The sequence below is a fragment of the Schistocerca gregaria genome, chromosome 1 (genome assembly GCF_023897955.1).
Source record: "Schistocerca gregaria isolate iqSchGreg1 chromosome 1, iqSchGreg1.2, whole genome shotgun sequence".
Taxonomy (NCBI): Eukaryota; Metazoa; Arthropoda; class Insecta; order Orthoptera; family Acrididae; genus Schistocerca; species Schistocerca gregaria.
In genome coordinates, this window is record NC_064920.1 from 517,538,843 (window position 1) to 517,560,384 (window position 21,542).

Sequence of the window (21,542 nt, forward strand, 5' to 3'; positions counted from 1 at the left end):
TGGAAATCTAGAGTGCCACAGTGTCTTGGTGAAAACTCCAAGGCAATCATGTAACTGTAAGAAACTTATAGTGAGAAGGAGCTACTTGACTGCATGGCCAGTGTTGATAAACAACATAAAAACCTTTACAGAAATGAGAGCCCAAGAAGCTCTCCAGTATGACACATGCATACATGATATTGACCAATTAGAAGCTGCATAGCATAATGTATGCACCATGGAATGTATCAAGGAGAGAATTTCCCCCTCAAATTTCTTTGGTCTCATGTGTGGGGACTGCCATGTTTTTCTCACACTGTGGGAAGGATAAGTTCATAGAAGTCATACAATGTTTAAGATGCGATGACAAGCAAGCTCATGGTGAAAGCCTCAAGACCGAGGACTTTACAGCAGCTGCCCCAGTCTGGCACCAATTTGAACACAACTGTATCCTGAACTAAGAACCAGGTGCATTTACACACATCAAAAAAAGTTTTGCATCACCTAGGTTCCGAGAGTTCCAGAACCTGTACATAAAATTGGAATAGAGATCAACATAAACATCATTTCCATCCTTTTTATTGCTAATGAAAACCACACATGCATGTTGTAGAACCATACAGTGAAACCTTCAGAGGTGGTAGTTCAGATTTCTGTAGACATCAATACCTCTAATATCCAGTAGCACGTCCTCTTTCATTGATGCATGTATGTGTTCGTTGGGACATATTATCCATCAAGGGGCATACTATTCATCAAGGCACTGTTGGTCCAGATTGTCCCACTCCTCATTGGCAATTCGGCATAGATTCCTCAGAGTGGTTGGTGGGTCAGGTCGTCCATAAACAGCCCTTTTCAATCTATCCCAGGCATGCTTGACAGGGTTCATGTCTGGAGAAAATGCTGGCCACTTCTAGTAAAGCGATGTCATTATCCTGAAGGAAGTCTTTCAAAAGATGAGCATGATGGTATCGCGAATTGTCATCCATGAAGACGAATGCCTCGCCAATATGCTGCCAATGTGGTTGCATTATCGGTCAGAGGATGGCCTGCACACATCGTACAGCCATTATGGCACCTTCCATGACCACCAGCAGTGGACATCGGCCCCACATAATGCCACCCCAAAACATCAGAGAACCTCCAGCATGCTGCACTTGCTGGACAGTGTGTCTCAGGCATTGAGCCTGACCGGGTTGCCTCAAAACATGTCTCCAATGATTGTCTGGTTGAAGGTATATGTGACACTCATCAGGGAAGAGAATATGATGCCAATCCTGAGCAGTCCGTTGGATATGTTTTTGGGCCCATCTGTATTGTGACATTGGGAGTGAAGTTCCGCATCATGCAGCCTATTGCGCACAGTTTGAGTCATAGCACAATGTTCTGTGGCTGCACGGAAAGCATTATTCAACGTGGTGACAATGCTGTCAGGGTACCTTTGAGCCATAATCTGTAGGTAGTGATCATCCACTGCAGTAGTAACCCTTGGGCAGCCTGAGCAAGACATGTCATCGACAGTTCCTGTCTCTCTGTGTCTCCTCCATGCCTGAACAACATTGATTATTTCACTCCGAGATGCCTGGACACTTCCCTCATTGAGAGCTCTTCCTGGCACTAAGTAATAATGCGGATGCAATCAAACTGCAGTATTGACCGTCTAGGCATGGTTGAACTACAGTAAACACGAGCTGTGTACTTCCTTTATGGTGGAATAGCTGGAACTGATCAGCTGTCGGACACCCTCCATCTAATAGGCGCTGCTCATGCATGGTTGTTTACGTCTTTGGGTGGGTTTAATTACATCTCTGAACAGTCAAAGGGACTGTGTCTGTGATACGATATCCACAGTCAACATCTGTCTTCTGGAGTTCTGGGAACGGGGGTGATGCAAAACTCTTTTGATGTGTGTGTAATCATAGATGAACAGCTGCATCATGTTAAGCTTACTGCCACTACATACAGTGCATGAGTAATAAACTAGATAAATTTGGTTTGAAGTGCTGGATTTGAGCTGATTCCAGTAGTAAATATATGGTGAATGGGTTTCCTTAATTGTGTAAACAAGGTGAAAGACCCACCAACATACCATTGCTTGCTTAGGAATGAGCTTGCTGAGAGAGAGTGGGATAAGATATATAGATCACAAGGTATTAATGAAAAGTGGGGCCTTTTCTATGAAATATTTAACCATAGCTTTAATGCTGTATGTCCACTAGTAAAAAAAAAGAACTAAAGAAATCAGATCCCACAAAGAAACTTAAAATTCCCCCAGAAATACATAAACTAAAGGAAAATATGAAGGCCCTTTATGTGCTGTTCTGAGAAACAAAATTGCAGTACTTCCTAACAAAGTACAAAAGCACCAGAAAGACAACAGGGAATCCTTGAAGAGACTGAAAGCACTTCATTATGCTGAACAGATTAGAAAAACTAGTAACATTAGCAAAACAACCTGGCATATTGTAAACAAAGAATGTGAACATAGAGAAAAACCAGGCTGCAGCAACATTGCATTAGAAGAAAATTGAATACTTTTGAATGAACCAAAGTCTGTATGTGAGGCATTCATTAAAGATTTTAGTAAGGCATCCAGAGAAGAAAAAGATGAATCAGCCCCGAAAATAAACAAAGTTAAAATAAGTAATTCATTTTTCCTAAGGAGTGTAACAGAGTTTGAGGTCATGAATATAATCTCAAAACTCAAAGTAAAATCATCTAGTGGCTGTGATGACATATTGTCCACACTATTTAAAGAATGCAAAAATGAGTTAATAAAACCAATAACACATCTAATTAACAGTTCAATTGGCCAGGGAACCATTCCAGAGTTTTTAAAAATCACTGAGATACAACCAGTGTATAAAAAGGGGGCTATCACAAACATAAATAACTACAGGCCAATCTCTTTGACTTCAATATTTGGCAAGCTGCTTGAAAGAATAATTTTAGATCAAATGGAATCCTCTGTAAATACAAACTATTAAACAAAACACAACATGGGTTCGTAAAGGACGATCTACAGTAACAGCATTAGCAACTTCTTTCCATGTACTACTGAACAGGCTGGATGAAGAAAACAAAGTTATAGGGACTTTCCTAGATCTGTCTAAAGCATTCGATTCTGTGAATCATGCAGTACTGTTATCCAAGTTAGAAAATTACTGGATAAGAGGAGTAGCTCTAAAATTACTAAGTTATTATCTCCGTGATAGAAGACAGTGCTCAAAACTAAATTATAAGAATGAAAGTAAGATCCAAACAGTAAAGTCAGCATACAGAACTCTCAATTGTGGAGTTCCCCAAGGAAGTATACTTGGACCATTCTTGTTTATAGTATATATTAATGAAAAACTCTAAACTAGTGAACTATGCTGCTGATACATCTTTTATTAGCTGAGGCTGTGCAGAGTGGCCAGCATTCAAAAGCAACAAAGAGAACTTTGAAATGATCATAGAATATCTAACAGTGAATAAGCTTACACTGAATAAGGACAGACTGTAGTAACAAAGTTCTTGCTACATTTTAATAATACTCATACTCAATCACTTTTTACAGTTGAAACATCTGACAAACATAAGTTTTTAGGCATATTGATTGATGAACATCTCAATTGGAAATAGCATATCGGCTCCACCTGTAAAAAGGTTTCTAGTAATATTTACTTACTAAAACGTCTTGCAAATATAATAGCTCCCCCTATCCTTAAACAAGTGTATTATGGGTTAATACACTCACTTCCGCAATATGGGATTGAGGTCTGGGGTGGGGCACCCACTGTCTATATGGATCACATTATCAGGCTTCAAAAGAGAGCAGTTAGGATAATCGCTAATGTAAGCAAATGCCAGTCCTGTAGGTACTATTTCAAAAATTATAAATTACTGACTGTGTACTCATTGTATGTATTTAAGACCATAATGTTTGTAAAAGAGAATGAGGAAAATAGTGTAAAGAAAGGTGATACCCATAATTACAATACTCAAGCCAAAAGTGACTATCATAGGATACGGACTAACAAGAAAGCTACAGACCACAGTCCATATGTAACTGAGAGACAATTCTATAATAAGTTGCCAAAAAATATAAAGCAACTCCAAGGCAATCTTTTCAAGGGCAAGTTGAAAAATGTACTGCAGTATATTAGTGGTGGTATTGTTATTATTGGCTAATTGATGGATATAATCATTATATGTATGGAGTGATATATAATGTGCTAATGTGTTTATAACATTATTGCATGAAATTATATATAATGTGCTACTTGATCTATATATTCATTCTTGGAATGACAAGATATTGATATAATTGTACAAAAAATGATGATGTCGTAGACTGTAAAGTTAACATGGACAAATAAACATTATTATTATTATTGCAATTATTGCAGAGCATGTTATTACACATCTCATGCAACATTACACTTCGAAAGGAAAAATTGTGACTGTGACAACTTTCTTCACAGCTGAACACCTTGCAGAGCAGTTGAAGCGGGTACATTGAAGAAAACCCAAACAGAAGTCCTTCCATCAGCAAAGTCTACTAATGGATCATTATATGATCCTATCTTATACATATGTGGTGACACAACAATTACTTTGTATGAGGGGAAGACCAAGAAAAATGTTCTTCAATGAGCACAATGTATCAGTCAGTCACAGTGAACCAAGAACTACAGAAAAAAGTCCCTGAAATTGTGAGCTGCAACAGTTCTGCTCAATTTGGAGTTCATATTGTGGACCAGATGTCTCATCTACATACCGTCAAGTTTGGCTGCTGCAGATGGACCTATGCATGGGGTTTTTTTTTCCCCAATCTGCTAGACCTAGCTGGGAGCAATATGCAGATCTTTTTCAGAGAGACAACAGGAGAAAAAGTTACTCAGCAAATGTTTCCTTTCCAATTAGCAGAACAGGCCATAAGCAAAAATTTATTATCTTCTCTGTGTGTGTACAATTAGGGAGAGGACCTGTTCATATATTCATTGCTACCACAGAAATATGTAAGGTACCAGTACGGAAGACCTGCCAGATAGGAGTATGCAGAGGTTCAAACAAAATAAAAATCTATGCATACTGTATAAAAAATTGATATGTGGTCCTTTTGCTGGAAGTGTTCAGTATGTGTGTGCAAAGCGTTTTGATGAAGAAGGTGGCTTTGATTGAAAACATGTCATATAGAGAAAAAACAATGTTATTTTCATATAAATGCAACAGCCATTTATGTCCATTTTTGTTTCTATTTCCTAATAAATTTTTGCTTATGGCCTGTTTGGGACTTTAATTGAAAACAGGTAATAGAGATAAAAAATGTAATTTTATAATTATATATTTATTTGCATTTGTAAGTTTAGTGTCAATTAATAATGTATTTATGATGTATTTCTTACTTTTATTATTTTTCTTTAATTAAATATTGTATAGTCTTTATACACTTCTGGAAATGGAAAAAAGAACACAATGACACCGGTGTGTCAGACCCACCATACTTGCTCCGGACACTGCGAGAGGGCTGTACAAGCAATGATCACACGCACGGCACAGCAGACACACCAGGAACCGCGGTGTTGGCCGTCGAATGGCGCTAGCTGCGCAGCATTTGTGCACCGCCGCCGTCAGTGTCAGCCAGTTTGCCGTGGCATACGGAGCTCCATCGCAGTCTTTAACACTGGTAGCATGCCGCGACAGCGTGGACGTGAACCGTGTGTGCAGTTGACGAACTTTGAGCGAGGGCGTATAGTGGGCATACGGGAGGCTGGGTGGACGTACCGCCGAATTGCTCAACACGTGGGGCGTGAGGTCTCCACAGTACATCGATGTTGTCGCCAGTGGTCGGCGGAAGGTGCACGTGCCCGTCGACCTGGGACCGGACCGCAGCGACGCACGGATGCACACCAAGACCGTAGGATCCTACGCAGTGCCGTAGGGGACCGCACAGCCACTTCCCTGCAAATTAGGGACACTGTTGCTCCTGGGGTATTGGCGAGGACCATTCGCAACCATCTCCATGAAGCTGGGCTACGGTCCCACACACCATTAGGCCGTCTTCTGCTCACGCCCCAACATCGTGCAGCCCGCCTCCAGTGGTGTCGCGACAGGCGTGAATGGAGGGACGAATGGAGACGTGTCGTCTTCAGTGATGAGAGTCGCTTCTGCCTTGGTGCCAATGATGGTCGTATGCGTGTTTGGCGCCGTGCAGGTGAGCGCCACAATCAGGACTGCATACGACCGAGGCACACAGGGCCAACACCCGGCATCATGGTGTGGGGAGCGATCTCCTACACTGGCCGTACACCTCTGGTGATCGTCGAGAGGACACTGAATAGTGCACGGTACATCCAAACTGTCATCGAACCCATCGTTCTTCCATTCCTAGACCGGCAAGGGAACTTGCTGTTCCAACAGGACAATGCACGTCCGCATGTATCCCGTGCCACCCAACGTGCTCTAGAAGGTGTAAGTCAACTACCCTGGCCAGCAAGATCTCCGGATCTGTCCCCCATTGAGCATGTTTGGGACTGGATGAAGCGTCGTCTCACGCGGTCTGCACGTCCAGCACGAACGCTGGTCCAACTGAGGCGCCAGGTGGAAATGTCATGGCAAGCCGTTCCACAGGACTACATCCAGCATCTCTACGATCTTCTCCATTGGAGAGTAGCAGCCTGCATTGCTGCGAAAGGTGGATATACAGTGTACTAGTGCCGACATTGTGCATGCTCTGTTGCCTGTGTCTATGTGCCTGTGGTTCTGTCAGTGTGATCATGTGATGTATCTGACCCCAGGAATGTGTCAATAAAGTTTCCCCTTCCTGGGACAATGAATTCACGGTGTATTTATTTCAATTTCCAGGAGTGTAGAAAAAATTAAGCATCACACGTTGGTAGGGTAAGCATAATACACTGGTGACATTTATTAAGATAATGGGCTGAATTTGATGAGCGAAACTGAAAAAAAGAAAGAAAGAAAGACTTCACCGTTCAAAGTGACCAGCAGTGGTCCTTCCAGGTAGTTCACAATTGCTGGTCCTCCTAGTGGTGAATGTAACTATTGTGCCATTTTTGAGAAGTTTTATTGTTCATGACACACAAGACAAGGACCCAAGAGAAATACCATATCGGTAGCCACAGGACAGCACTGTGTGCGAATCGTTCACTGCACACAGGACTCAGATTAAGAACTAACTACTGGAGTGATCACTCAAACATCAAAGTTGAAAGTTTATCTTAAAATACTTACCAGTAATCCATTTTACACTGACAGAAGAGTACTACTATTTTATACAGAATATAAAATCATGCAAGTCCCTCTGAAATAAGATACCTGGTTTTTATCAGGAATACGGGTATGTTTTACTCCTATTATGTCTCAGTATTTAAATGTATGATGTACCTCTGGAAGAAATAAATAGTAAGAGAGCTGTCATGCAAACTGAAAAGTAAGTTCATGGGATGTTAAAAAGAATAACTAGGCTATTTATCTAAAAACTGTCATATTTGGCACTTTTGGGCATAAGTGAAACTAGATGATGTTCAATAAATCATTATTATTTATTCTATAAACATTCCAAACAACAAAACTGAATAAGTAATTTTTATTTGCTAAATTGAAGTTCTTTTACATAGGTGGAAATTTATCACAGGTAGGCATGAACATTTATTTATAAAACTATTGATAGAATTACGAAAAGGATGGATTGCTACTCATTATATAGCAGCGACATTGATTCAAAGACAGGCACAACAAAAAGATTGCTAAACAAGTAAGCTTTTGGACACACACACACACACACACACACACACACACACACACACACACATGAGACCACTGGCTCTGGCTTCTGGCTGCCTGTGCCAGACTGGCCCTGCAGCCAGAGACAGTGGTTATGTGTGTTTGAGTTCCATTTGCGTGTGTGTGTGTTTTTGCCTATTTCAAAATAAAGCCTTCTGGCTGAAAGCTTAAATGATTAATAGTCTTTTTGTTGTGCCTGTCTGCAACTCAGCATCTCTGCTATATGGTGAGTAGCAATCTATCCTTTTCATAATACTGTCATTTTCCATCCTGGCTTTTCCATTGTTTCGTGTAAACTACTGATAGAGATTTTTATGAGAATCTTGGCAGTGAGACCTCTGGTATCATACTAGTATCAGTATGATGATGATGAAGACTATTATTGCTCCAGCTATAACCTGTAACAAAAGTTCTTGAATTCAGTTATCATTAGAAAACAAGACATTGTAAATATTCAAGTAAGTGAAAATAACATATTACTTTCAACAACAGGTTCTAAATGCCTCAGAGTTAGAACTTTACAGAAGTATTCAGGAGGAATAAGGCTCAGATTTAAATTTGGCTAAACCTCTTTCGTGAATGCCTGCATGTTTTCCTTGAGTGTGGCATGGCTGATTTTTTTCCCCTTCCTTGTCTTACTAAGAAAGTGCACCATTTCTAATAACTGCACTGTTGACAAGATATTAAAACCAACACTTCCTCTTATAACTTAAACATACTCTATGTTGTGTTCCATTTTTTACTTTATAATATGTGTCTGTTTCTGCTCTTGTAATGCTTTCACATTGGAAAGAAAGCTCTGAGTATTTAAATGATCTAATAGATTACGATCTTTTACAGTTTGAATTTCGATGAAATGAATTGTAACAAAGAAAATCTGTAGTTTGAATTCTTGGAGGTATCCAGTATATGAAGACCTTGTCCTCACCTCTGTCTATTGTTTAGTATGTGCTGATGCAGTTCACATCAGACGCTCAGCACAACCTAACAGAGAGAAAGATGTACTTACAAGAAGTGTGCAATCATCTTTTCAGTAGTAGAATTAAACTGCTTTGTTGTTGTTGTGGTCTTCAGTCCTGAAACTGGTTTGATGCAGCTCTCCATGCTAATCTATCCTGTGCAAGCTTCTTCATCTCACAGTACCTACTGCAACCTACATCCTTCTGAATCTGCTTAGTGTAGTCATCTCTTGGTCTCCCTCTACGATTTTTACCCTCCACGGTGACCTCCAATACTAAATTGGTGATCCCTTGATGCCTCAGAACATGTCCTACCAACCGATCCCTTCTTCTGGTCAAGTTGTGCCACAAACTTCTCTTCTCCCCAATCTGATTCAATACTTCCTCATTAGTTATGTGATCTACCCATCTAATCTTCAGCATTCTTCTGTAGCACCACATTTCGAAAGCTTCTATTCTCTTCTTGTCCAAACTATTTATCGTCCATGATTCACTTCCATACATGGCTACACTCCATACAAATACTTTCAGAAATGATTTCCTGCCACTTAAATCTATACTCAATGTTAACAAACTTCTCTTCTTCAGAAATGCTTTCCTTGCCATTGCCAGTCTACATTTTATATCCTCCCTACTTTGACTATCATAAGTTATTTTGCTCCCCAAATAGCAAAACTCCTTTAGTAGTTTAAGTGTCTCACTTCCTAATCTAATTCCCTCAGCATCACTGGACTTAATTCGACTACATTCCATTATCCTCGTTTTACTTTTGTTGATGGTCATCTTATATCCTCCTTTCAAGACACTGTCTATTCCGTTCAACTGCTCTTCCAGGTCCTTTGCTGTCTCTGACGGAATTACAATGTCATGGGCGAACCTCAAAGTTTTTACTTCTTCTCCATGAATTTTAATACCTACTCCGAATTTTTCTTTTGTTTCCTTCACTGCTTGCTCAGTATACAGATTGAATAACATCGGGGATAGACTACAGCCCTGTCTCACTCCCTTCCCAACCACTGCTTCCCTCTCATGTCCTTCGACTCTTATAACTGCCATCTGGTTTCTGTACAAATTGTAAATAGCCTTTCGCTCCCTGTATTTTACCCCTACCACCTTCAGAATTTGAAAGAGAGTATTCCAGTCAACATTGTCAAAAGCTTTCTCTAAGTCTACAAATGCTAGAAACGTAGGTTTGCCCTTCCTTAATCTTTATTCTAAGATAAGTCGTAGGGTCAGTATTACCTCACGTGTTCCAACACTTCTACGGAATCCAAACTGATCTTCCCCGAGGTCGGCTTCTACTAGTTTTTCCATTCGTCTGTAAAAAACTCGCGTTAGTATTTTGCAGCTGTGACTTATTAAACTGATAGTTCGGTAATTTTCACATCTGTCAACACCTGCTTTCTTTGGGATTGGAATTATTATATTCTTCTTGAAGTCTGAGGGTATTTCGCCTTTTTCGTACATCTTGCTCACCAGATGGTAGAGTTTTGTCAGGACTGGCTCTCCCAAGGCTGTCAGTAGTTCTAATGGAATGTTGTCTACTCCTGGCGCCTTGTTTCGACTTAGGTCTTTCAGTGCTCTGTCAAACTCTTCACGCAATATCGTATCTCCCATTTCATCTTCATCTACATCCTCTTCCATTTCCATAATATTGTCCTCAAGTACATCTTACTTTCAGTCAATTATTTAACAACTTTTGTTCAGCTACTTGGGAGTTCATGAGGAAAATGGATGATGGTATTACCTCCTCACAGTTTAAAAAATTACTACAAGTATTTGAAAATGAGGACACAGCATTATAATAAATACCTTGTACATTAAGTTTCTTCTTTTTTTCTTTTTTTTCTTTAATTTCTGCATTCTTCGCTTTGCATTCTCAGTATTGTCCTCTGCATGCAACACAAAGTATTCAATACAGTCAATAGTTGCACCCTGAAATTACAAATTATTATTAGTTCATATGGAAAGGAAACAATATTTTCTTTAAATGTTTCTTATCTGTTAGGAGCCTGCTTGGAGCCCTGCTCTGCTCAGAATATATATAAAATACCAGAACAATTCCAAAATTTATAATAGGATAAAAATACAGAGGAGAAAAAACCGCACAGGTATGGTAATAGGATAAAATAGGTATTTGTTAAAAGGGAGACAATTGCCCCTGAAAACAATCATTAAAAAAAACTCATTGCTGTGAAATATAACTGAATGGAAATTGTACAGTACATACTTGAAACAAGAGTAAGATCACATAAGGGTGGAAAACTTGAATATAGTGAGATATATACATCCCAAAAAAAGTTTTGCATCGCCCTGGTTCCCAGAACTCCTGAAGGTAGATGTTGACTGTGGATATCGTATCATAGACACAGTCCCTTTGACTGTTCAGAGACGTCACTAAACCTGCCCAAAGACACAAACAACCATGCACGAGCAGTGCCTATTAGATGGAGGGTGTCCGACAGCTGATCAGTTCCAGCTATTCCACCATAAAGGAAATACACAGCTCGTGTTTACTGTAGTTCAACCATGCCTAGATGATAAATACTGCAGTTTGATTGCATCCGCATTGTTACTTAGTGCCAGGAAGGGCTCTCAATGAGGGAAGTGTCCAGGCATCTCGGAGTGAAATAATCAATGTTGTTCAGACATGGAGGAGACACAGAGAGACAGGAACTGTCGATGACATGCCTTGCTCAGGCTGCCCAAGGGTTACTACTGCAGTGGATGACCACTACCTACAGATTATGGCTCAAAGGTACCCTGACAGCATTGTCACCACGTCGAATAATGCTTTCTGTGCAGCCACAGAACATTGTGCTATGACTCAAACTGTGCGCAATAGGCTGCATGATGCGCAACTTCACTCCCAATGTCAATGGTGAGGTCCATCTTTACAACCATGACACCATGCAGCACAATACAGATGGGCCCAAAAACATGTCCAACGGACATGCCACTGGGTATTAGACGTACTGGTGTGTACAGCAATCTGGACCACCACCTCTGAAGGTCTTGCTGTATGGTGGTACAACATGCAGTGTGTGGTTTTAATGAGTAATAACAAGGGTGGAAATGATGTTTATGTTGATCTCTATTCCAATTTTATGTACAGGTTCTGGAATTATTGGTACCAAGATGATGCAATAATTTTTTTGATGTGTATATAATGTATTTAATTGCAGTACAAAATGGTGACATAAACTTGCAAACAATTTGACAGAAACATAATAATAACTATACTGATTTCAGTGTAATACACAACTCTCTATATTTGTGCTTTGGGTAGAGCAGTTAGTAGCTAGTAAAAGTGGCTAGAGGAGAGATATATTTCTAAAGAAAGTTGATCAAATTTTAACAGTGAAAAATTTGGTTAAAAATAATATGCGAATTCTCTATGTCCTAAAGGGGATGACAGTGTATCTACAATTAATTCTTTATGCCAGAGAGCTCTATTTTGAAGTCTGAGTGCCAGCAGCTCTTTTGCAATGACCTCATCAGTTAGTTACTGTTCATAAGCAGCTGGAAATTGCATTGCATGCTGTCGGTGATTGAACAGTGCTTTTGCAAACTACCAGGATTCATGTACGGGAGATGCCAAATGTGACTAAGTGTTGTTCTCTCCTGTGGATACTGTCTCCTCCCCAGGAAATACAGGATCCATCACAACTCAACAATGAGAGTGTGAGTGGTGAATCAGTGGTATATGTAATGGGGTTTGATGTGCTATCTCCACCTGAAATTGATACTGAGCCAGTGCAACACACTTCATCTATAGGGACACCTGTTGTATTCCATTTTGTTTGGGGGAGTGGAGGATGAAGCCAATGAAAAAGGGTAGAAATCAGTTCATCATTGGTAGTTTAAACATGCAGTAAACAACAGTAACCATTATGGAAATGGCACCTAGGAATGAAAGGAACAAGTTTGCTCAGTTTGTATGCCTGAGGTCCTCATTCATCATGTTGAAAAAGCAGTGCCAGCAGCCATTGAAAGAGCAGAATGCAACCAGCTGTAGCTCATGACACATGGTTGAATGAATGATGCATGTCATCTTGGCTCTGCAGTTATACTTCCCTCATTCCATCAAATGGCAGAGAAGGTTGATAAAATCAGCTTTCCTTATAGAATTTAAATAACACTCATAATCTGCAGCATTGTCCTGAGAATTGATTATGGCCTCACAGTTTCTGAGCATAATAGGAACCTATGACCAGATACTTGGAAGGTTCAGTGAAAAGCTAGGTTGTAACTTTCTTGACTTGTATCATAAGGTTGAGAATTGTCCAAGGTTGAGCAGAGTCACAATTGGAAACTATTCAACTAATGTAACATATAGTTTTGCAGTTACGTAGACCTGGAAATGTGTTCTAAATTGAAAATAACGTAGCCTGCCCATAGTATGTATGTTTTCTGATAAAGGTCACGCAGTTCTCATGCATCAAATTACAACATGTCAGTCACTTGCGTCAAGGAAGATGTCCCAGTGGAGGCTAATCTTCAGAAATTGGAAAGAAAGGCATTTGCAACTGGGTTGGTGGCAAAGGTACTTCACAGTGAAAAACCCAAGAAATATGACAGTGATATTGAGGTCACTGTATACTTAAATGCATCATTGCTTTCCTCACCAGCAAAATCGACAAGGAATTGGAGATGAACATTCTCAGAACCTCAATGTATCATTAGATGGAGAAGGGAAGTTACTGTCCATTTCTATGTTGCAGCACCAACAAATTAAGTGATTATGATATCAGTATGTGATGTTATTTGTGCAAATAGTTGGTGTAACATGGGATTCTACAGAATAACACATTAGTTTTTAAGTGCGGAACATCCCACTATGCACAGCTCTAGTTTAACACATGTGCAGATGGGGTGCAAAAACTACCAGCTCCAGACATCAACAAGGCACAATGGCGATTCCACGTCTCCAGTTATGGGGATGGCTTGCTTATATTTTGGTGTTGGAGCTCGGTGGTGCCTTGGAAGCCTCAGAGAAAAAGGGTGCTGGCAAGGATGTAAAAGACCAAACAGTTAAGGGTTATACTTGAGAACTGTCATTCTGACTTGGCTATCGAATGTCAAAACATAACATATATGTGTTACGATCTGTTGTGAGCTGTAGCATATGAGCGATCTTCATCACTCATCATTTTAAAAATTAATATTGCTATTATAGTAGAGAAGAATTATCTCAAATCTGATAACATCATTTCAATAGCTTAAATACACCAGAATCTCTTTCAGTACCTGCCCAAACTACAAAAGGAAAAGAAGTAACATTACATGGTTTAATGGTACTGCGTAGCAGCTCCACTAGTGCAGTTAACTTTAAGAACAGTGGCCAAAACTTATTTAGATGGTAAAATTGTCACACATTCAATCAAATGACAGATTATGTATGGAGTGCATCACACCTTAACCAACCACAAGGTTACATTCCATTTTGACATCCTATTGCAGGACACAATTTAGAAGTGCTAAAAGAATAGAGCATTCATGATAATAAACAAGATTTATCATGAATTTTGACAGAATAAGAAACACAATCCATAGAGCAACCTAAGTCAGTAATAAAAGAAGATATAAGTAGACACACACAGAGTGGTGTTGCTTAAATTGATTTGATTAATCGAGGTGAAATAAATTTGATGTGATTAAAACCAAAGGAGTGTTGACTGACCTCAAGAGTTGAAGAAAGAATATTAGTTGACCATAACAAAGCTATTCATGTGCTTAAATAACCACCAGCAAGTGGCTAGAGAAAAATTTCATCGAGAATTTGGAAGAATTCAACATTGTGATTTTGAGACTAAAGTTGCAGCAGCAATCTCTGATGGCATCCCTGCAGCAGCCAACTGATACAACAACACACTTATTCAGTGCAGTGGCCCGTTGGCAGTATTTACTCATTACTAAATAAAGGCAGTTACTGCCCACAACATGGAACGTAATTTATTAGAAATTTTAGGGAAATTAAAAAAAAATAGAGAAGTTAGATGAGGTCTCTAATAGCATTACAACCAAAGGACAATCACTGTCAAATTTAAACAGACCAGGGGAGGAGGAGGTAACTACAAAAGTAGACAGGATTTCTAGTTTAGAAACAATAATATTAAATTTGCGTGTGGATTTACAGACAATGTAAATAAACACTGTAAGCTGATAGGAAATGAAGTGAATGCAGTTTAAAGGGGTACACCAAGAACCTAAGATGTTAAATAATTAAATCTCAGATACAGAAGAATGGATAGAAATACAAGAACAAAATAAAGAATTTTATGATGTGATTGGTGCCCTGAACATTTTAACTAGTTTAGAAGAATCTTTACAAGAGCCTATAAAAAGTACAGGAGAAGGTTGAGTTTACTATTGCTACCATCAATTCTTTGGGCAATACTGTCGAAAGCAACAAAGAAATTTGTTGTTCTAGGGAGTATATTAGAGTATAAAATGTCCAAAAAAATTAATCTGTAATGAGTACTCACAACAGATTTGGGTTTAAAATACAATGTGCTTCAGGAAAGTTGGATTACAAGTGGAAATGCTGCAGTATATACTGATCATAAGTTTGAGTCTAGCCAGCTTATGAATATGAACCCATATATTAATGGAATGTTAGTTATGAATACATGTAGTTGTCATGTCTTTCACTGTCTGTTGAAACAGCTGAGTTTGTTGCTCATGGACTCTGTGTTGGATTAGGTATGCTGTATTACATAGACATGCAGTATGTGCTAATAATACGTGTATTATTTAATGCAGCATGTGAAGATAAAGCTCTAAGATGTGTCTATTCTCCCAACCCAGAAAGAGGTTGTAGTAATTAATCTAGCAGACATATTGACCATTACAGATGCAATATCACCATGCCACTCAAAAAGTAAAGAATTATTTTCTTTTTTAAGTGTCATGGGAAAAATCAACAATGTAGGAAAAGACTATTTGCTACTTACCATAAAGATAACAAACTAAGTTGCAGTTCGGCACAATTAAAAGACACAATACATAAGCTTTGAGCCTCAGCCTTCATCTTTCTCCAATGAATGCTGAGGCCTATAGCTTATGTGTATGTGTTTTTTAGTTGTGCCTGCCTGCAACTTAGTTTGTTACCTTTATGGTAAGAAGCAATCAGTCTTTTCCTACATAGTTGATACGTGGAGTTTCCGTTGTTCGTTATGGAAATGCTTTATTTTTGTATTGCTTTAATTTCATTACTTACTTGAGGCTCTCTGGCATTATTACTTCTTTGTTTAACATTTAGTCAAAGCTAAAGGAAACATTTTTTAAAATATGTGATGAATAAAGTAAGCAGCATCTTCAGGCATTAAGAGTCAGTTGTTAGATTAAATGATTTAAAGTCAATTTATGGAGTTGTGAGCATAAAACATGAACACTGTGTTATCTCTGGAGTGTATTGATTACATCATATTATTTCAGTTTAAATATGAAGAAAGAGGCAAACAATTATTTTGTCAAAGCTCTATTTCTTGCAGATCATGGAATGGATTATGAGAAATGTTATACAGTGTTGACAATGTTAAAGAAATTTATTGTATCATCCATCTTTCCACATTCAGACATTTATATTGCTGAAACCCTACCTTTCTACAGACCACTCTGTGCTAATTACAACCTACTAACATAGGATAGCATGAGGCAGCAACGTACATATGATGACAAAACAAATACACAATACATTGATGAAGACAAAATGTTTGTGGAAATACATATGTTAGCCACAAAATGAAAAGGGGAGAGTGGATGGACAGTAAAAAAAATTAAGGCAAGTATGATGTGCTAACATGCAAGCAAAAAAACAGATAGTTTGCGGAGCGAATTATCTCGCTGTCATAGCTGATGAAGCATTTGACAGATGAGGAGCAAAACTAATATAGAAGACTCAAGTTATCTCTGAAGAGCAAGTACTATTAGATAAATGATTTGATAATGCAGTAAAAAGGCAATAGTTATTGAAGCAGCGATGAGACATTAAGTAGATGTGTCTTATAATTATGGAGAAGAGTAAATACAGTATAAGAACAAAGAGTTACTCTCTATAGAAATTGCGGCAGAGCTTATAGTGCAAGTATGCGACTTATGAAATGAAAAATAAATCATGTATTTCAAATTGCTCTTTTGCATGATGTTTTGGATTGATGGAATTGACTGCATTGATAGTAAAGAAATGTAAAAGCAAGTATATCCCAAGAAAACTATAATTAACAGATAATATTTATAGGAAGATAATTTATAGCATCACAAGAAACATAAGTAGAAACTACAAAAGGTGAAGTCAGGAGACGTGTTGGAATAACTGGGTAGAGTTGATATGTTAATAGAGAAACTTTGTCATTGTGAGAATAAGGGTCGGACACTGTGCATGCTGTTAAAGATTTAAGCAGTGGTGTACCTGATTTTGTGTAGGTATTGGAGAGGTCAAGGGTAGGTGGACTCTTGGAAGGGGTTGCCTACAATTAGGACTGCTGGAAAGGAATGACCTGGACCATTAATTTTTTATTTTATTTTCTTTTTTATGTAAAGGCATGAATAAAGGGACACTCGCTTAGAAGAGCGAAAAAATATGTACCCTGTGTCTGCCCACACAATGAGATGTAAGCACTGCTCTTACTGTAACTGTTAGTCACATTGTTGGATTGTTCTCCAAAACAGTTAAAGGCTAATAGACTTATCCAGGCCCTGATGATTCTATGTATTCACATTTCTGCACGAGTCTGACTTATCAGAAATCTGAGATTTGAGCTTCGAGAGAATGTTCTGAATTTAAATGTCAGCATGTAACTCCTTGTGGTAAAAGTAAACCTAATCATTTTTCAGTCTCAATAGATTTGAGAAACTTTTACTCCTGTGATAAATAATTTAAGAGTGAAAAGGAAAATAGTTACATTTCAGTAACTACGATACAGCCTGATTAAGCAGTTCAACTATTTACTGTGCTCTTCTGTATAAAAAGGAAACAATATCCATAGTAATCCCATACAAAGGGAGCAATAAAATGCAAAATGGAAAAATTATTTAATACATAACAGAATGTAATAAGCAAATAAATGATCAGTTGGAGACAAATATTTTGAACAAAGTTTGTTAGATGTACTTCTATCCTTTGTCAAAACAAACTGAATTACTCAATGAAGACTTATTTTAAAAATAAGATTGTTTTTTGTCTTAAATGACTTCGAGAGAAAAATAATGAAATAACAATAACTGAAATGAATTGAATGAACATATGTGCAGTGGGGTGCACAAGCTAGCAGCTCCGCACACTGACAAGGCGAAACTTAACATATACATGTTGCAGTCTATGTGAACTACAACTTATGAGTGATATGTGTCACCTGTCATTGTAAAAGTAAATGTACTGCAGAAACATTGCCGTAATAATACAGAAGGATTCTCAAAAACCTGATTACATCATTTCAGCACAGACGAATTCTCACAAAACTGATTACAGCATTTCAGTAGCTCAAAGAGATCATAGCTGTCTTTCAGCATTTGCCTCAACTGCAAAAGTAGAGGAAATCACATGACATGTTTTAGTGGCACTGAATAGCAGGTCCACTACAGCAATTAACTTCAAGAATGGTAACTGAAAATCATTTCAAAGGTCAGGTTGACACACTTCACAAATTTCGTAATGAGTGCACCACATGATAACCAACCTCAAGGTTACATTCCAACTTCCCCAACTTTAGTTGCTTGCTGTAAGGTTATGATGACAGATAAATGTGATTTGTATCTTAGCTCCCAGTCTTAAATGTTTAACTCTGGGCAAAAGACAACCCTTATTATGAAGAAATTTACCAACATCCTCCTAATGTTGTGCTATGGGTCAATGTTACCAGTGACCTTACCATTGGGCTTTATTTCTGTGATAGGTCTGTGAATGGCAGTGTACCTCCAGACATAATCTCATTGACTGTTTCTTGAACTCAACAAAGTTAGCATGCTGGGTGATATTGTTATGCAACGTGGTGATGTGCCTGGACACTATTGAACTCCTGTTCGAGACTAGTTCAACAACCAGTTTCCATTATGGATTGCTTGCCGAAGGCCTCTCATATGGCCACCCAGAAGGCCACACTTAACATTGTGCAGCAATAGAAAAGATTTGTGCAATTCAATGGCTTCTGCTGAAGAGATGAAAGAAAAGTTACCAGTTCCCCAGAGAATGATCCTTCCCAAAATGCTGCACTGAGTAAGCAGGAGCGCTTGGCATCGAATCCAACTCTGTGCTGAGAATGGTTTTCAGTATACAGAGAGATTTTGAAATATGTAAGAGCACTTGTTTCTGTGTTATTCCATTCTTGCATGTATCATTTTCTGTTAAATACAATTTCTGCTAGAGATGGGGAGTTGTTTCATGTTCCTGTTTGCTTTCATGTTGCTTCTTGTATCAATACAATAACATTAAACATTTCTGATATTGACTGGTGGAACACCCTGTAGAGTTCCCAATAAATGGCTAAGAAGCAGCGCACATCAAAGTCTGCTGCCCAGGTAACTGTGTGTGGTGTGCATAAAGGGAATTTTTAGGTTACATAATATTTGTTCCTGTCAAGACAGTGATAGCTATATGAGACCCTGAAGTACTCATCTAAGGTCCAAATAAATGCCCCCCTCTCCCCCCCCCCCCCCCTCCCAAACACGTGAGACTATTAAAGTACTAATGGTTAACTAATGAAGCATTCACAACAAAGTGACAGAATTTGAACCATTTCTAGAAGCAGTGGAGGTTATATAATGCTAGATACAGAAACCTGACTAAAAATATTTGAGAGCAGTGAAATTTTTAGGGCAAGTCTAAATGCTTACAAAAGGATAAACTAATTGAAAATGGAGTCCCTCTGTAGATGAGTGGTCAGCAAAGCTAGCTGTCAGGGGGAGGACTTGAGTTTGATTCTCAGTACTGCCAAGGATTTTTCTTTGATGGAAAGACTGGTAAGGATGCACTCAAGCTCATGATGACAATTGAAGAGCTACTTGATTGAGAAAAAGCATCTCCAATGTCTGAAAATTTGGCAAAATGGCTGGGAGACTGGTTTGCTGACTCATACCCATCCATACCACATTGACATGGCAAAGGGTGACACGATAGCTGGTCAACATCCCTTGGGCATTTAGGGCATGGATGAGGTGCTCATTTTAAATGAGAAATGGAGGTGGAATATTTCTTGCAATAGAAAAGTAACTCAATTTAAGGAATATAGACACTGAAGCTGCATGCAAGATGGTTTGGGCAAGACTCAGTATCAAGGGTGAGTATAAATTTATGATTGGATCCTTCTACCAGCCACCAGATCCATTCCCCAATTTAGCTGAAAACTAAGAGGAAACCTCAGCTTGCTAGTATGTATGTTCTGTAATCGCATTGTCATAATTGAATGAGACTTAATTCATCCAACAATTGTTTAGAATACATACAGTTTTATGAGTGGTAAGTGTGATGAGACATCCTACAAAACAATGTTAAATGCTTTGTTTGAAAACTACCTAGAATAGATAATTTGGACACCTACTCATGAGAGAAATATATCGGCACTAATAACGCCAAATTGACACAACCATTTGGAGGATACCCACCCTGACCATGGGACAGCTGCAGCAAGCATGATTACCAAAATACAAAGAGCAACTGAAACAAGTTGAAACATTCATATATTCAGAACACGGTATAAGGAGGAAGTGGCATCATACAAACCTGTAGCTCTAGACTTGAGAATGTGGAGGAACTGTGGCTCAAATTTAGAAGAGTAGGTGACCAAATACTAGGTATGTACATGAAGATCAGTTCATATTGGATGAGATACCCCATGGTATACATTGTAAGGAGACTTACAAAGAAACATTGACTAACACAGAAGAGGTATGAAACAAAGCATGGGCCTATAGATAGAGAGATGCAGAATGTAACACATTTGCTATCAAAAGGGCAATGCATAAAGCCTTCAATCACTAGTGTAGCAGAACCTTACTGAAAGATGTGTCACAAAATAATAAGAAATTTTGATCACGTGTAAGAATCGCCAGTGATACCAAAGTTAAGATCATAAGTAAAAGCAGATATGGTAAGATCTGTTTTCAGATGTTCATTTACAAGGAAAGACACTGGAGTATAGTCCCAGTTGAATACTCACACTGCAAAGAAGAGTGATATATACTGCCTGATAAAAAAGTTAAGTACCCAAATGACATAGGCAGATGTCAATTTAACTTCATACGCATAAGTGCCATTGGTAGGTATGTGAATGATTATTAGAGTTGCAATTCTCTGTGACAGGTAGTACTACCACCAGACAGTTTTAGTGTTGTTACAAGGCATGGCAGAGTATATTAGGGCCATGAACAGCTTCAGATGTTGAGTGATCACTGTGAAGGACATGAAAATACTGCATACTCATGTGATAGAGTATGATCAGTATCTGACAATGTTTGAAAGAGAAGGCCCCCTCATTGTGGGTCTCCATTTGGCTGGGTAGTCAGATTGTGCAATACCCACATTTTTGAGGGTTTTGGAATACTCATCGTAAAGGTTTCGGTCTACCATGTCTGCTTATCACAGGGGAGGATCGCCAAATTGTGCACCTCCTAGGCCATTCCCATATGTACCTACCATCCAAATAATGGGCTACCTGGCAGCATTCTGTGTCATCTCACACAATTGCTTGGATACTAGCAGCAGCCAGACTATGGAATTAACATCCCATGTGTAGGCTGCCATAACCAGCACAACACAAATATCTGAATTTGGAATGATGCCATGACCAGAAAGCATGCACTGCTGATGAATTGCATCAA

The 21,542-nt window shown here is 38.7% G+C and overlaps 1 protein-coding gene and 1 long non-coding RNA gene across 2 annotated transcripts in view; one reads left to right on the forward strand and one right to left on the reverse strand.

Moving 5' to 3' along the window:
- Window positions 1-5,268, forward strand: part of LOC126354591 (uncharacterized) — a 51,570-nt gene extending 46,302 nt beyond the window's left edge. The window contains exon 4 of the long non-coding RNA XR_007565359.1: window positions 4,446-5,268. This is a non-coding gene — a long non-coding RNA (uncharacterized LOC126354591). The remainder of the gene's footprint in view (window positions 1-4,445) is intronic.
- Window positions 5,269-7,507: 2,239 nt separating this feature from the next.
- The window catches only part of LOC126354583 (syntaxin-like), an 81,719-nt gene continuing 67,684 nt past the window's right edge, over window positions 7,508-21,542 (reverse strand). Inside the window, exons 8-9 of the mRNA XM_050004334.1 lie at window positions 10,539-10,661; window positions 7,508-8,165 (exon numbers count right to left, since the gene is read on the reverse strand). Of these exons, the coding sequence (XP_049860291.1) occupies window positions 8,112-8,165; window positions 10,539-10,661 (177 nt within the window). The 3' untranslated portion in view covers window positions 7,508-8,111. The remainder of the gene's footprint in view (window positions 8,166-10,538; window positions 10,662-21,542) is intronic.